At 39.0% G+C, this 15881-nt stretch overlaps 1 protein-coding gene across 1 annotated transcript in view; it reads right to left on the bottom strand.

Annotated features, from left to right (window-relative positions):
- EXOC6B (exocyst complex component 6B) overlaps positions 1-15881 on the bottom strand; it is a 705276-nt gene that overhangs the window by 196223 nt on the left and 493172 nt on the right. Inside the window, exon 19 of the mRNA XM_005686374.3 lies at positions 6272-6413. Within this exon, the coding sequence (XP_005686431.1) occupies positions 6272-6413 (142 nt within the window). The remainder of the gene's footprint in view (positions 1-6271; positions 6414-15881) is intronic.

Here is a 15881-nt window from a genome sequence, read left to right as displayed (position 1 = left end):
TACTTTGGCCATCTGATTCAAAGAACCAACTCATTGGAAAAGACCCTAATGCTGGGAAAGATTGAAGGCAAAAGGAAAAAAGGGTGACAGAGGATGAAATGGTTAGATAGCATCACTGGACTCACTGGACACGAAGCTGAGCAAACTCTGGGAGACACTCAAGAACAGAGGAAGCTGGAGTGCCACAGAAAGAGTCAGACACAACATAGTGACTGAACAACAGCAACAATAACTGGTTGTTTTCCTCCCTTTTATTTATATCACAATGAGCTTCTACTATTCCTCAAGATTCAGAAAAGGATAACTTCATATTTAACATTAAGAATCAATTTTGATTGGTTTATCCAATCATGTTTTCATTCTCCTGGGGAATAATTGGTTAAGACAGAAGCAGGTGAAACAATTTTGGCTAACTAGATGCAAGGAATCCAGTGAATGACTTCTAGAAAAAATTCTATGGCTGCTGGATGTTATCAGAGAAGGCAACGGCACCCCACTCCAGTACTCTTTTGCCTGGAAAATCCCATGGATGGAGGAGCCTGGTGGGCTGCAGTCCATGGGGTCGCTAAGAGTTGGACATGACTGAGTGACTTCACTTTCACTCTTCACTTTCGTGCATTGGAGAAGGAAATAGCAACCACTCCAGTGTTCTTGCCTGGAGAATCCCAGGGACGGGGGAGCCTGGTGGGCTGCCGTCTATGGGGTCGCAGAGAGTTGGACTTAGCAGCAGCAGCAGCTGGATGTTATCATGCCTGGATACAATCCCTGGAATTGTACTTATTTTTGAATGATGAGATTATGATAATTTTTTGTACTTTTTTACCCTGGAAATTTTAAAAAGCAGATATTACTTTCAAAAATATATAAATTAAAAAGTAAAACTTTGAAAAGATATTCACTTAATTCCACCATGAAATTCACTTAATGTCATGATGGAATTCACCTAATTTCACGAAGGAGTAATAGGAAGAAGACTCATCTTCTCACTGCACACATCAGTTCAGTTTAGTCTCTCAGTCGTGTCCAACTCTTTGCGACCCCATGAATCGCAGCAGGCCAGGCCTCCCTGTCCATCACCAACTCCCGGAGTTCACTCAAAGTCATGACCATCAAGTCGGTGATGCCATCCAGCCATCTCATCCTCTGTCGTCCCCTTCTCCTCCTGCCCCCAATCCCTCCCAGCATCAGGGTCTTTTCCAATGAGTCAACTCTTCGCGCAAGGTGGCCAAAGTATTGGAGTTTCAGCTGCAGCATCCGTCCATCCAATGAACACCCAGGACTGATCTCCTTTAGGATGGACTGGCTGGATCTCCTTGCAGTCCAAGGGACTCTCAAGAGTCTTCTCCAACACCACAGTTCAAAAGCACCAATTCTTCAGTGCTCAGCTTTCTTCACAGTCCAACTCTCACATCCATACATAACCACAGGAAAAACCACAGCCTTGACTAGACGGACCTTTGTTGGCAAAGTAATGTCTCTGCTTTTGAATATGCTATCTAGGTTGGTCATAACTTTTGTTCCAAAGAGTAAGCATCTTTTAATTTCATGGCTGCAATCACCATCTGCAGTGATTTTGGAGCCCCCCAAAATAAAGTTGGACATTGTTTCCACTGTTTCCCCATCTATCTGCCATGATGTGATGGGACCAGATGCCATGATCTTCGTTTTCTGAATGTTGAGCTTTAAGCCAACTTTTTCACTCTCCTCTTTCACTTTCATCAAGAGGCTTTTTAGTTCCTCTTCACTTTCTGCCATAAGGGTGGTGTCATCTGCATAGCTGAGGTTATTGATATTTCTCCTGGCAATCTTGATTCCAGCTTGTGCTTCTGCCAGCCCAGCGTTTCTCATGATGTACTCTGCATAGAAGTTAAATAAGCAGGGTGACAATATACAGCCTTGACATACTCCTTTTCCTATTTGGAACCAGTCTGTTGTTCCATGTCCAGTTCTAACTGTTGCTTCCTGACCTGCATACTGGTTTCTCAAGAGGTGGGTCAGGTGGTCTGGTATTCCTATCTCTTTCAGAATTTTCCACAGTTTATTCTGATCCACATAGTCAAAGGCTTTGGCATAGTGCACACATATATACACACAAAAACCTGGAAAACTGGCCAAAGCATCTGAAAGAATGGTTTTAGATATTAGATAACAATCAATGCAGGGCTGTGATCCCTGACAGAAAGAAAACAAACCAGGTGAGCATGTCTAGCAGCAGTTTCTAGGTATGATGCATAGTGGGCAGAGGGAGGGAACCCAAACAAACATGCTAGTCTGAGTTCAAAAGCCAGAGACTGTAGTCCAGGATGCCATGACAACTAGTGTTTGCCGTGCCAATGGTCATGTGGAGGAAGCTGCAAGAGGAACACTATGAAAGGGCCCCACTGAATACCTGGCTGAAGGTTAACATGTACACGCATGAGAAGAAACTGCCCAAGGCTGGGGACAGAAGTATGAGAAAGAAATGGCAGAATGATTTGTGGAGTTCTTCTATGGCCAGGCATACTTTGGGTTTCCACCAGTCAGAGTTGAAATATCTTCAGATATTTTGGGTAATGAGGTAGAATATTTCAAAGGGCATTGCTTTAGATTTGGGGTTAAATCTGACTGAGACAAAAGGTTGCTCTAGACCCAATATAAATGAAAAACAAATCTCAAAAGGATCCAACCAGTAATGCAATTGCAGGTCAGAAGAAAATCTAGCACTATTTGAAGGAGTACAACAAAACCCAGCAGCAACAGCATCCAATTTTATACGTCATATACCAGAGTTCCTCCATGCAGCCTGTCCACACGAGCTGGTTTAGGCTTCCTCACAGCGTGGGCGCCTCAGGGCAGAGCGGCTTGTTATACAGGAGCTAACTAAGAACATGGAGGTTGCATTGTCTTTTATGATCCAGCCACAAAAGTCACTTTTGCCACATTCTGTGGGTTACAATCAAGTCACAGGCTTGCCCAGATTCAAGAGAAGGGGAATTAGATATTGATTATTTTTTCAATTAAATAATTTTGATGCATATAATACTGCGCACTTCCCTCTGCTGCTGCTGCTGCTGCTGCTGCTAAGTCGCTTCAGTCTAACAGACGTCAATTCTTAGTAGCGTCAAGATTCTACAAAAAGATGTGAGGAAAGAGATACTGTGGTTTACATCTTTGAACAATGTTGTCTTCACTGCAGAGCTGGGGTCACAGGTAGTATAATTTCCTTCCAACTTGAAAAACCAGCTTTTAAATGTGGTGATCTTCTGGTGACAAATTTTTTCAACTTCCATATTTGAAAATGTCTATATTTTACCTTTATCTTTGAAGGAAATTTTTCACAAGAAAAAGAATTTCTGAGTTAAGGTTAACAGACTTTTTCTTTTTCCTTCAGTCTTGTACAGATGTTCTTCTACTGCTTTCTGGATTGCATTGTTTCCAATTCTTATCATTGTTCTTTATTATGTAATGTGTATTTTCTTTTGCTTTGAAGATTTTCTTTTTTATTACTATTTTTAGCAGTCTGACCATAATGTACCTGGGTGTGGCTATATGTTTATCTTGTTAAAAATTTGTTAAGCTTTTTAAATCAGCGAGTTAACACTTTTTAAAATCAAACCTGGAAAAGATTTCAGCTACAGTCATTCCACCTTTTCCTTTGTATTATTGACTATATTCTGTTTTCTTAAGGCCCTGTCCACTATTTTCAACATTTGTATAATCAATGGATCTATTTCTATTTTTCATCTTGTCTTGTTATGGGTCATGTTTCCCTACATATTTGTTTGTCAGACTGTAGGGTTTTTAAAGATTTTTTAATGTTTGTTTTATTTTTCTGGTTGCACTGGGTCTTCATTGCTGCACACAGGCTTTCTCTGCTTGTAGAGAGCGGGGGCTAATCTCCAGTTGCAGCGAGGGGGCTTCTCATTGCAGTGGCTTCTCTTGTGCACAGGCTTTAGGCACACAGGCTCAGTAGTTGCAGCCTGCTGGTTATAGGGCGCATGGGCTTCATTAGTCATAGTTTACAGGCTTTTAGTTGCTCAGCGGAATTTGGCATCTTCCTGGATCAGGAACTGAACCTGTTTCCTGCATTGGCAGGTGGATTCTTATCCACTGTACTACCAGGGAAGTCCCAAATTTTAGTTTTTTGATGTGAAATTGTAGATGCTAGATGGTGGGAATCTGAAAACTTTTTCATGTTCCTCTTCCTTCAAAGACTCTTGAATGTTTTGGCAGGCAGTTATTTTACTGGTGGATTACCTTCATCTTGTCAAGTCTTATTATTAGGCTTTATTAGGGTGGATCAAGATTAGCTCTTACTCCAGAGCTTGAAAAGTATTCTTAAAGCCTAACTTTCAAGGGTATTACTGAATGCACAATATGTTAAGGTGGTCTTTCCACTCTGGTTGGCCAGAATTCCAGGGCTTCCTAGCACTCTGTGATATCTGGCATTCCTATTCAGCTCATAGCTCCTTAGTGGCTATTCTCTGCTAAGCCTCCCAGAGTTTTACACCACACATGGCAACTTAGTTTTTGATCAAAGACTCAAGAGATCTCCAATGCATATTTCCAGAGCTATTTCTCCAAACAACTCCTTGCTCTATGGTACCTTGGTCCATAAACCTAAGCTAAGCTGTCTCAACAGTTCTATATGCCAATCTCTGGGTATTTTCCTATGTAAAACACAGCTTTTTATAGCGGTTCTACTTTTCTGTGCTGTGTCTAGATAGTGCCCTTAGACAGAAAACAAGAGCAAATGTCAAGGTTACCTTGTGCACTTCCTCTTTGAAGGATCAGAATCGTGTGCTGTCTGCTGTCTAATGCATGAAAAAGGTTGCTTCATACAGTTAATCCAGTTTTAGAGCTGTTTATGGCACAAGGGTGACTTTGACAGCTGTTACGCTGTGATGCTGGAACTGGAAGTCTTATTTAATTAATTAAAAATAGCATAGCCTTAATTTCTGGCCATCAAAAGTCAACCAAGAGGTGGAGTTCACTGGCAGTCCAGTGGTCAGGACTCCACGCTTCCACTGCAGGGAACCCAGGTACAACACCTGGTTGGAGAACTAAGATCCTGCCGTTGCATGGTACATTAAAAAAAAATGCCCACCAAAGGAAACCAGTAAGCAGTAGAAAAATGAAAAGGTGAGGCAGAAGTGTTAGTACACTTATGTAATTTTTCACTGGTTTAATTTTTCTAGAAACAGAAGTTTCCAGAAGTCATATCATTTTAGTTCATTTTCATTTCTCACCAATGGCACAGTGAACACTACAACACTTTTCATCCCTTCCTTCTTTGCTAACCAAAGCTTGATTTCACGTTTAATTCTAAGTAGATGATTCATGATAAATGAGCTATGTCAGGAATGATGCTCCTCTTTCACTCTGCCAGAGACTCAGTCCCCCAGCCTCCCTGAGAGCTGGAGGTGATCATACAATTATATATATATTTTGCATTTAATGAATAATTTATTTATGAAACTAGATTAGAATCTGGACTGTGATAAATCTACTAATTACACATGAAAATAAGACTCATTCACTTCTTCAATATTATACAACTATATTTTGATCAACGAGACATACGGGAAAGTTTGTTAGGGGTTTACTGAAAAGATTTTAATTTTTTAAATAAAAAAGACTAGGTGATCTTGGCACCTTTTTGTCCACTGAATGTGAATCCTTTCTGACTATAATATATATGAGGAGGAAAATTCTATATTCCTAAGTATGACAGAGGAGAGGGAACAAAAGAGCTTGGGTCCTTGATGACATCACTGAACAACTAAATTAGTACAGCAACACACTGTCTCTGAGAAAATCAAAACCTATTTAACTACTCTGTCTAAGGTTTTCTGTTTCTACCTATCATAGAAAGCATTTCTGACTGATAAATGCATACTCTATTTGTTCTTTAGACTAAGAAGAGTTTGCACATAAGATGAAAAAATAATTTTAAATTACAAGATAAAAAGCAAATAGTTGAGAACTGCATTCTTTTGAAGTCTATGAACTAATCAGGTTTCCTTTGATGTGTATGAAATGCATGTCTGCCTTGTATTCCCCTCTAGACTTCCATGTGGCCAGGGGTCTTTTTCCTATATGTGGGTCTATGCACTTTGGGTGTTCAAATCAGCTTGCTGACAGACTCTTACTTTTAGACCTACAAATTATTTCTGTCACTTAGATATTCTTTGATTCCATTAGGACCAAAACCCCACAGACCTAAAACTTTTTTCCTGCAGAAGTGAGTAGGCAGGTAAAACAAATAAACAAAGATGGTTTACTGTCTTACGTTCACATTCTCTGACATCCAAGTTGAACTGCTGTAATGCTCCCAAGGTGAGCTGCCTTACTTCAGCCTCCAGCAAAAGTTGCATCAAAGATGTGGCTAAATGCTTGCAAGCTGACATACATGCTGTCTGGGCCACCTTTCCCTGAAATACAAGAAAGCAAATCATAAGGTTGATGGATTAAAATGAAATTCCAACAAAAATTAAAATCATTTATTTTTCAATTGGGAATTTCTTTTTTTAAATATAAATTTATGTATTTTAATTGGAGGTTAATTACTTTACAATATTGTATTAGTTTTGCCATACATCAACATGAATCCACCACAGGTATACACGTGTTCCCCATCCTGAACCCCCCTCCCTCCTCCCTCCCCATACCATCCCTCTGGGTCATCTCAGTGAAGAGACACAGATATATATAACAGTCTTTTGGACTCTGTGGCAGAGGGCGAGGGTGGGATGATTTGGGAGCATGGCATTGAAACATGTATAATATCAATCAGGAATTTCTTTAAAGGTTTTCTCCATCATGATAACCCTTCCTTTCAAATAACTTTGAAATTAATAGCACCTGATGGCAAACATCTTAAATATTAGCTCCATTACCATTAGTCATGTCACTATAATACTCAGCTAAAATTCATAAAGCCCAGCTCTTCATTCACAAAGTGTTTTTCCCCTAAACCAACAATAGATAAACAATACTCAAAATCTTAATTAAACTGAGAAAGAATGTTTCCAGAGAGAATAAATTTCAGCAATCTTTTCAAAACTACTGCAGTTCTTAAAGAGCAAATGAAAACAATTTTCTAACTTATCTAGAAACCAAAGTGTTTACTATTTTATGATTTAACACATATAAAATGAAAAGAATGGTTTAAAACAAAAGTTTTCTGAAAAAATTAATAAAAGGGTAAATTTTCTCAAAAAATAAGCACTGAAGTTTATGAGCACACATTCTAATTTTCAAAACACTGATATTAAAATTAGTAATTTGCTATTTCTTTGAAAGATTCATTTTTACACTAGTGAATTATATTTTAGTCCCAGGTCTGAGTTATACAGTATGGAGGACATATCCATTTCTTCCCCAGATGTATATTTATTTTATTTCTGCTATTTATCATCTGGTCTGAAAAGCCTGATAAGTTTTTAAAAGTCTGACTCCTCATATTACTCAGTGGATCCTTCTTTTTTGAAATAATGAAGTATTTCAGTCATACAGAAAAATATATATAATTCTATGACGAGCACACATATCCACTAAACATAAGAAATACAGTTAACACCCCTATATGGCCTCCTTAAATCATTTTCTTCCCTTCCCCAGAGGTGACCATTTCTTGTGTTAAGTATACCATTTGTATTATAAAAATATTATATGACAAGTATAAAATAAGAAACAACATCTTATTTTATGTATTTGGAACTTTCTATTACTACACAGGATATCCTTCTACAACTTGCTGTCAGTGTTATGAATGCGGATTTTTTTTAATGGAATACATGTGGTTGTAGTTTATCCCTTTAATTATTCCACAGTATCCCATTTTAGGACTATACCATAATCCATCTGTCCATTCTTCTGTTCTTGATGGTTTATGTTTTTTTTTTTCCTTTAGCTATTATGCCAGATTCTGACTATAGTTTTCATATATATATATATATATATTTTTTTTCACATGTTTCTCTGGGCCAGGACCTTCTACAAAAGTTGTTGCTGTTGTCTAGCCGCTAAGACGTCTGACTCTTTAGTGACCTCATGGACTACAGCCCTCCAGACTTCCCTGTCCATGGGATTTCCCAGGTAAGAATACTGGAGTGGGCTGCCATTTCCTTCTCCAGTTGGATCTTCAGAACCCAGAGACTGAACCCCTTTCTATTGGCAGGCAGATTCTTTTCCACTGAGCCACCAGGGAAGCCCCTTCTACAAAAGTAGCAGGCTTTAAATTGAACAAATAGAACAAACAATACCACAGTGAAGTTTTCAATTTGCATGCCTTTTTACATACTTCAGATAATTCCTTTAAGGTTATTTTTTGAATCTACTAGAATGAGACTGATTCATAATGTACATGTGTATATATGAAGAGAACACAGGTAGAAGCCAGATTTCCAAATACCTAACTATAAATAGCTCTGCCTACAGTATGTTCTGATTTACAATGTTCCTAGATATTTCTGAGTTGCATAATCACCAGCATGAGTACTATAACAATTTTTTCCACAATTAAATAAGAGATATTTTATGATTTGTATGTCTGGCTTCTACCTTTGAGAAAGTAAAAAAAAAAAAAAAAGTAGAAATTTTCTAAATTTTATTTGATTAAAAATTATTTTATAGAATAAAAAATAACTAATAAACAGTGACATTACACATTCTAAAAATGTTCCTCCTCTAGATGGTTCTGTTTGTATGTTCTCAAGACCCACACTCTGTAGGTGATTTAAGACAACAAATGGAAATACTTAAGTTAGGGAATAGAGACCAAGTCAGAAAGGCAATGGAAGCATAAAGTAGCCTAAAGAGAAAAGTCACAAAAAGAAATCCACATTAAATGGCATGCTGGAAACCTAGAACAGGTGCCACCAAGAAGCCATATAATTCAACACAGTTGTTAGGCTACATCCCATGTGAACACTCAGAGGCAGCAGATCAAAGCTGTGAGAAGCCCTATGGCTTTTCAACAGTGAGAGTGGGAGTGCAGTGAAGCAATTAGGATAGACTAAAACGTTAAGTCCAGAGATAACACTGCAAATCAGAAGGCAGAGAAAAGGGAAAGACACTCTGTCTCAGGCAGCTGACATCTTATGTTACTTCACTTAATTCTCCCAATCACCCCAAGAAGTTGGCATTATTCCTATCTTGTAGATGAATAAACCTCACTTCTCTGTGAAGTTAAGAAATTTAGACAAACTAATACAGCTATTTGTTACTTCTACCCAATCCTAAATCTGTATCTTTCCAGTAAATCATCACCTAAAAAGCAACAGTAAATCTTACACTGTCTTATACTGGAACAGTTGGGCCGAAACAGGTTCAGATAATAACAGGGTTGACAGGTTATCTAAGACATAAAAACTAGGTCCAAACAGGTAGGACAGTAGTAGTTCAGGAGCCAGCTCTTCAAATACTTAGTATCTGCTGGGGCATGCTTTTTAACTTAAAGTTCAAAATAATTATCTAGGCCAAGATAGATACTTAAAGGTCCTAACAAACTGAACAAGGAGATGTTGTAAAAATTAAACAGCTACAAGTCCAATTAAGCTGGAGGCTGAGAAGATAACATTTGAAAAGCTTGTTTCGAGCAGTCAAAACAGATTGCCAAGGAGAAGCAAAATTGACCTAATAAAATTAAAATAAGACAGCTCACAATCAGAAAGACCAAGGTTTGAATTTTTATGTTCATCACTCATTAGAAATGTAATTTAGGACAAGCTAGTTGATACTTTAAACTCATTATTTATCCCAAAATATTAAACAGCTTATCAACTTTAGCATTAACACGAAACAAATCTATCAGTTTATATCAATAGAGCCAAAGGCACTTGACCATATGCTATATACTACCTTAACACACTGAATTACTTAACTGTCCTCCAATCACTTTCCACCCTATTTCCTCCCACTCAAGGTAATTCTTTATTTCCAAACAGTGATAATTGCAGAAATGTATATTTTCATTGTTAAGCATTTTTCTAATTCTAGAAAGCATTTTGGAGCTTTGCTAATTCACAGTCTGCTATTCATTCCCGTGTTTCCCTTTCTACTTCTGGTTTCCATTGCTTCTGGTTACCACAGCATCCATAGGTTTTCTAAGAAAGGATAAACAGAGACTTAGGCAATAATAATCAAAGCATTAAGCAATAAAAATTGGTGCTTTCACCCTCTTTATTAAGTAATCTGCTTATGAAGTAGATTCTTTCTAGGAATGAACCACCAAACTCTAGGACAGAATAAGAATCTGGAACATAAGAAAACTTAATCTGACCCAAACTGCCTTTGGATACCCCCAGGAATAGTTTTAAATCAGTGATAATCACAACTAGGTTATATCTTATGAGGCTATGATAGTGTACAGAGACTATACATGAACAGAAATAGAATGTCAGAGAAGATGAAAAATGACCTAAGCATTATCATCATATTTCGAATATATGAGGAACCTGGGATGCAGGGAGACTGAGTCACACAGTCTTATAAAAAGCTCTATAGGCAACATCATACTTCCTCTTGATGCAGCTACAATATTTCCATATTCCAAGAGAGTCAATAAATATCAACTAAATGAACTGAAAGTCAATTACCAAAGGACTTAAATAGTTCATACTACTTCTCAATTCAGTTAAAATACCTTTTAAAAAAAAGTTTTGGGAAACCAAGAAGAGTACATTGGTGAAAATTCATATTGTAAATTCAAAGTCAGGCTTATTACCATAGTGAGGAACATCACTGGGCATAAGTCAAGACCTGTGATAATACGTTTTTTATTTTCACCATGGAGCTCTTTAGTAACCAAATCAACCCACTTCCTTCAAAAATATACGCAGATTCACATCATCTAATTTGAATTATTCCATCTACCTCCTATTCTCGATTTACAGTCTCCCTTGTACCATAAAACTTTGCACTCAGTGGGTTACTGCAGTGTCATTTCATGCGTCTACATTTCCTTGAAATTTATGTGATTTGCAGGGAAAGAAACTATGGCATTTAAAATTTTGGTATGTCTAAATGAAGCAATAGTTCTAGACTGCAAAGTAGGTTCACACTGCCGTCCAACTTTATGCTTCAGGGCTGTCTCATTCTCTTCTACGAAAAGGGAGATACCATCCATTGTTTCATACACAGATATAACTAAACACAACTAAGAAAAATGCATAGGACTCTCACAAATATCAAGGAAATACAGAAAGTTTAGTATTCATAACTTTCCATTACTATATACTTCAATTATACAATACTAAGTGCTATGTCATAGTAGTAAATACAAGTGAGTAGAGGTGAACAGTTTAGAGAAAGTATCATCACCCAAAGTAACACCACAAACCCTACCACCATCACCAGAGCAGCCGCTTCCATATATTGAACACTGATTATGTGCCAAGTGTTTTGAAAATAGTTTCTCATATAATTCTCACAAGAACCCCATGAGGGGCTCAGACGGTAAAGCATCTGTCTACAATGTGGGAGACCCGGGTTCGAGCCCTGGGTTGGGAAGATCCCCTGGAGAAGGAAATGGCAATCCACTCCAGTACTATTGCCTGGAAAATCCCATGGTCAGAGGAGCCTGGTAGGCTACAGTCTATGCGGTCACAAAGAGTCGGATACAACTGAGTGACTTCACTTCACTTTATAGGTAAGGGCTTCCCTGGTGGCTCAGAGGTTAAAGCGTCTGCCTGCAATGCAGGAGACCTGGGTTCGATCGCTGGGTTGGGAAGATCCCCTGGAGAAGGAAATGGCACCCCACTCCAGTATTCTTGCCTGGAGAATCCCATGGATGGAGGAGCCTGGTGGGCTACAGTCCACAGGGTCACAAAGAGACGGACACGACTAAGTGACTTCACTTTCACTTTATAGATAAGGGTAGAGAAGTTAAGCCATATGAAAACATCTCGTGAGCTGTGGACCAAAGATGTGAATTCAGCCTTGTCAAACTCCAAAGGCTCTCATCATTTGATTCTGCCTTCCAGTAAAAGTCCTTGTGATACTTACTTTATTGTTTTTCTGTAGTTTTGAGACTGTGGGTAAGGGAATGAAGAGGACAAGAAGAAAACTTTTTCTCCCTTCTCCATCTAAGAAAGCATCCAAAGAACACTGGATTCACAGATGTTTAGAATGAATCCCAACCACAGCTCTCTGTCAACCTGCTGGGATCAGATCTGAGCTCTGGATCATCAAGAATCCTAACTATATGACTTTAAGTGGTCAAAGCCAAACTTCTCTTTCTGGGGATAATCTTAAGTTTCAAAGTAAGGAATGCTTAAAGAACTATTCTGTGAAAGAGCTGTCTTTTCACACCAACCTTCTTCCCTGCTCTCTGAGTAACACTCCATTGCTTACGGTATGATGTGTCAAATTTTATCTTTCTCTAGTTATTTAATGAGTTATTTCACTGTGAAAGAGAAAAGTTCAGACACAGCAACTGTTCTAGCAAGGCAAGTAAGAACTCCTCAGAGAGCGGTAAATCCACCCTATACACTGCTCATTCTTTCTGTGTACCCGTACCTCTAACTCCTTAACCTTCTGCCCTGACCACGACTGTAGAGAGTTTCTTCCAGCTGTCCTTTCTTCACTGAACAAGGAAGTTGCCTTGTTTCCTTTTCCTCAGTATCCCATAGACATGGGTATGGCCGCTTCATTCCCAGAGCACTACACTTGCTATTTACTCAGAATGGATATTCTATAAGCCACATTCAGAGGGCAGAGTTCTGGATCATTCCATACGTTCCTGTTATCTGGGACCCATGTTTTGAACTTTGGTTCCTATGTGCTGCAGAAACCCTATGGCAAAGTCTTTATATCTAAACCATCTTAAAAAATCACATATATTGTCCAAGTAGTTTTTCCTACCACTGTATCCATGTGTTACGAAGGATTATAATCCTATTTAAAGAGCAATCTCAAATTCAATTAGAGAATCTATATAAATACCCACTCATCAAAAGATTCACAAAGTACTATTTTAGATAAACAAATATTCCCTAGTAACTAAAGAAAATGAAGCCCAAGGGTGATAGTTAAAATATACTATGCAAGGTATATGGTGTTATTTGATGACATTAGTAGAGTCTACAATGAAATGGTGAACCTCTAGTAAATTAAAAATAAGAAAAAAACAACAGAAAGTAAATAAGGGGAAATAATGCCTAATCAATTTCTCATGAAAAAAATAATAAGTTCAAATGAAAACGCAGAGTCAAAAGAAAACTAGGATGTAGATGGAAGGAAGTGGCAGAGGAGGGATATAATAGATGTCATAAGCCTGGGTCTCAGACTCACCTACCTGTTTCACTCTTATTCCTGGTCATTTTTCAAGAAACACAAGAAACTTTCTAAAAATACTTTTTGCTATCCATGGTTTTATTGAGGTATGGTCCCAAACAGAACATATGGAGATCTTAAGAATATACAGCTTGATGACCTTTCTTATTCAGTCACTCAGCTGTGTCTGACTCTTTGCAACCACATGGACTACAGCACACCAAGCTTCCCTGTCCATCTGCAACTCCTGGAGCTTGCTCAAACTCATGCCCGTCGAGTTGGTGATGCCATCCAACCATCTCATCCTCTGTCGTCCCCTTTTCCTCCTGCCTTCAATCTTTCCCAGCATCAGGGTCTTTCCCAATGAGTCAGTTCTTCGCATCAGGTGGCCAAAGTATTGGAGCTTCAGCTTCACCATCAGTCCTTCCAATAAATATTCAGGATTGATTGCCTTTCAGTTCAGCCACTCAGGCGTGTCCAACTCTTTGCGACCCCATAAACCGCAGCATGCCAGGCCTCCCTGTCCATCACCAACTCCCAGATACACCCAAACTCATGTGCACTGAGTCAGTGATGCCATCCAACCACCTAATCCTCTGTCATCCTTTTCTTCTCCTGCCTGCAATCTTTCCCAGCATCAGGGTCTTTTCAAATGAGTCAGCTCTTCACATCAGGTGGCCAAAGTACTGGAGCTTCAGCTTCAACATCAGTCCTTCCAATGAACACCCAGGACTGATCTCCTTTAGGATGGACTGGCTGGATCTCCTTGCAGTCCAAGGGACTCTCAAGAGTCTTCTCCAACACCACAGTTCAAAAGCATTAATTTTTCAGTGCTCAGCTTTCTTTATAGTCCAACTCTCACAGCCATACATGACCACTGGAAAAACCATAGCCTTGACTAGATGGACCTTTGTGGACAAAGTAATGTCTCTGCTTTTTAATATGCTGTCTAGGTTGGTCGTTACTTTCCTTCTAAGGAGTAAGCATCTTTTCATTTCATGGCTGCAATCACCATCTGCAGTGATTTTGGAGTCCAAGAAAATAAAGTCAGCCACTGTTTCCACTGTTTCCCCATTTATTTCTCATGAAGTGATGGGACTGGATGCCATGATCTTAGTTTTCTAAAAGTTGAGCTTTAAGCCAACTTTTTCACTCTCCTTTTTCACTGTCATCAAGAGGCTTTTTAGTTCCTCTTCACTTTCTGCCATAAGAGTGATGTCATCTGCATATCTGAGGTTATTCATATTTCTCCCAGAAATCTTGATTCCAGCTTGGGCTTCTTCCAGCCCAGCATTTCTCATGATGTACTCTGCAAAGAAGTTAAATAAGCAAGGTGACAATATACAGCCTTGACGTACTCCTTTTCCTATTTGGAACCAGTCTGTTGTTCCATGTCCAGTTCTAACTGTTGCTTCCTGACCTGCACATGCTTCTCAAGAGGTGGGTCAGGTGGTCTGGTATTACCATCTCTTTCAGAATTTTCCGTTTATTGTGATCCACACGGTCAAAGGCTTTGGCAGGGTCAATAAAGCAGAAAAAGATGTTTTTTCAGGATCTCTCTTGCTTTTTCGATGATCCAGGGGATGTTGACAATTTGATTTCCTTTAGGATTGACTGATTTGATCTCTTTGCAGTCCAAAGGACTCTCAAGAGTCTTCTACAACACCACAGTTCAAAAGCATCAATTCTTCGACGCTCAGTCTTCTTTATGGTACCACTCTTACATCCATACATGACTACTGGAAAAATCATAGCTTTGACTATACGGAACTTTGTCAGGAAAGTAATGTTCCTGCTTTTGAATACACCGTCTAGGTTTGTCATAGCTTTCCTTCCAAGGAGCAAGCATCTTTTTAATTTCATGGGTACAGTCACCTTCTGAAGTGATTCTGGAGCCCAAGGAAATAAAGTCTGTCACTGTTTCCATTTATGACCTTTACATGTAAAACCCTCTAAAACTGACATCCAGATCAAGATGTGAAATATTTCCCGTAAAACGTGAAAGTTCTTCATGCCCCTTTCAAATCAGTAGATCCACTGACACCATGACGTAACTTTTCTAAAGCCCATAGATATGTTTTGCCTATTTCTAGAACTTCATACATAACACAAAAAACACCCCTACAGGTATGAATAAACCACAATCTGTTTATTCATTTTTCCTATTGATACCAATTTGGTTTATTTCTATGTAGGCACTATTATGAATTGTCTTTTAAAATATTGCTATGATTTTTGTCAAGGAGTGTCCTTTTTTTGTAAGGTTTATTTACTTATTATTACTTGGCTGTACTTGGTCTTCATGGCTACGCATGCGCTTTCTCTAGTTGTGGGGGCTGCTCCTTGTTGCGGTGCTCCGGCTTCTCCTTGCAGTGGCTTCTCTTATTGTGGAGCACAGACTCTGGGGCGCAAAGGCTTCAGCAGTTGTGAAATGAGGGCTCAGTAGTTGTGGCCTGCGGGCTTTAGAGCACCGGTTCAGTTCTCGTAGCACACAGGATTAGTTGCTCCGCAGCATGTGGGATCTTCCCAGAGCAGGGATCGAACCTGTGCCCTGCTTGGCAGGTGGATTCTTAACCACTGGACCACCAGGGAAGCCCTGTGAATAGTCTTTCAAGTGGAACTAT

This window comes from Capra hircus, chromosome 11 (assembly GCF_001704415.2).
Source record: "Capra hircus breed San Clemente chromosome 11, ASM170441v1, whole genome shotgun sequence".
NCBI lineage: Eukaryota > Metazoa > Chordata > Mammalia > Artiodactyla > Bovidae > Capra > Capra hircus.
The sequence above is the reverse complement of the archived record's forward strand: the minus strand, read 5'-3'. Positions and strand labels throughout refer to the sequence as shown.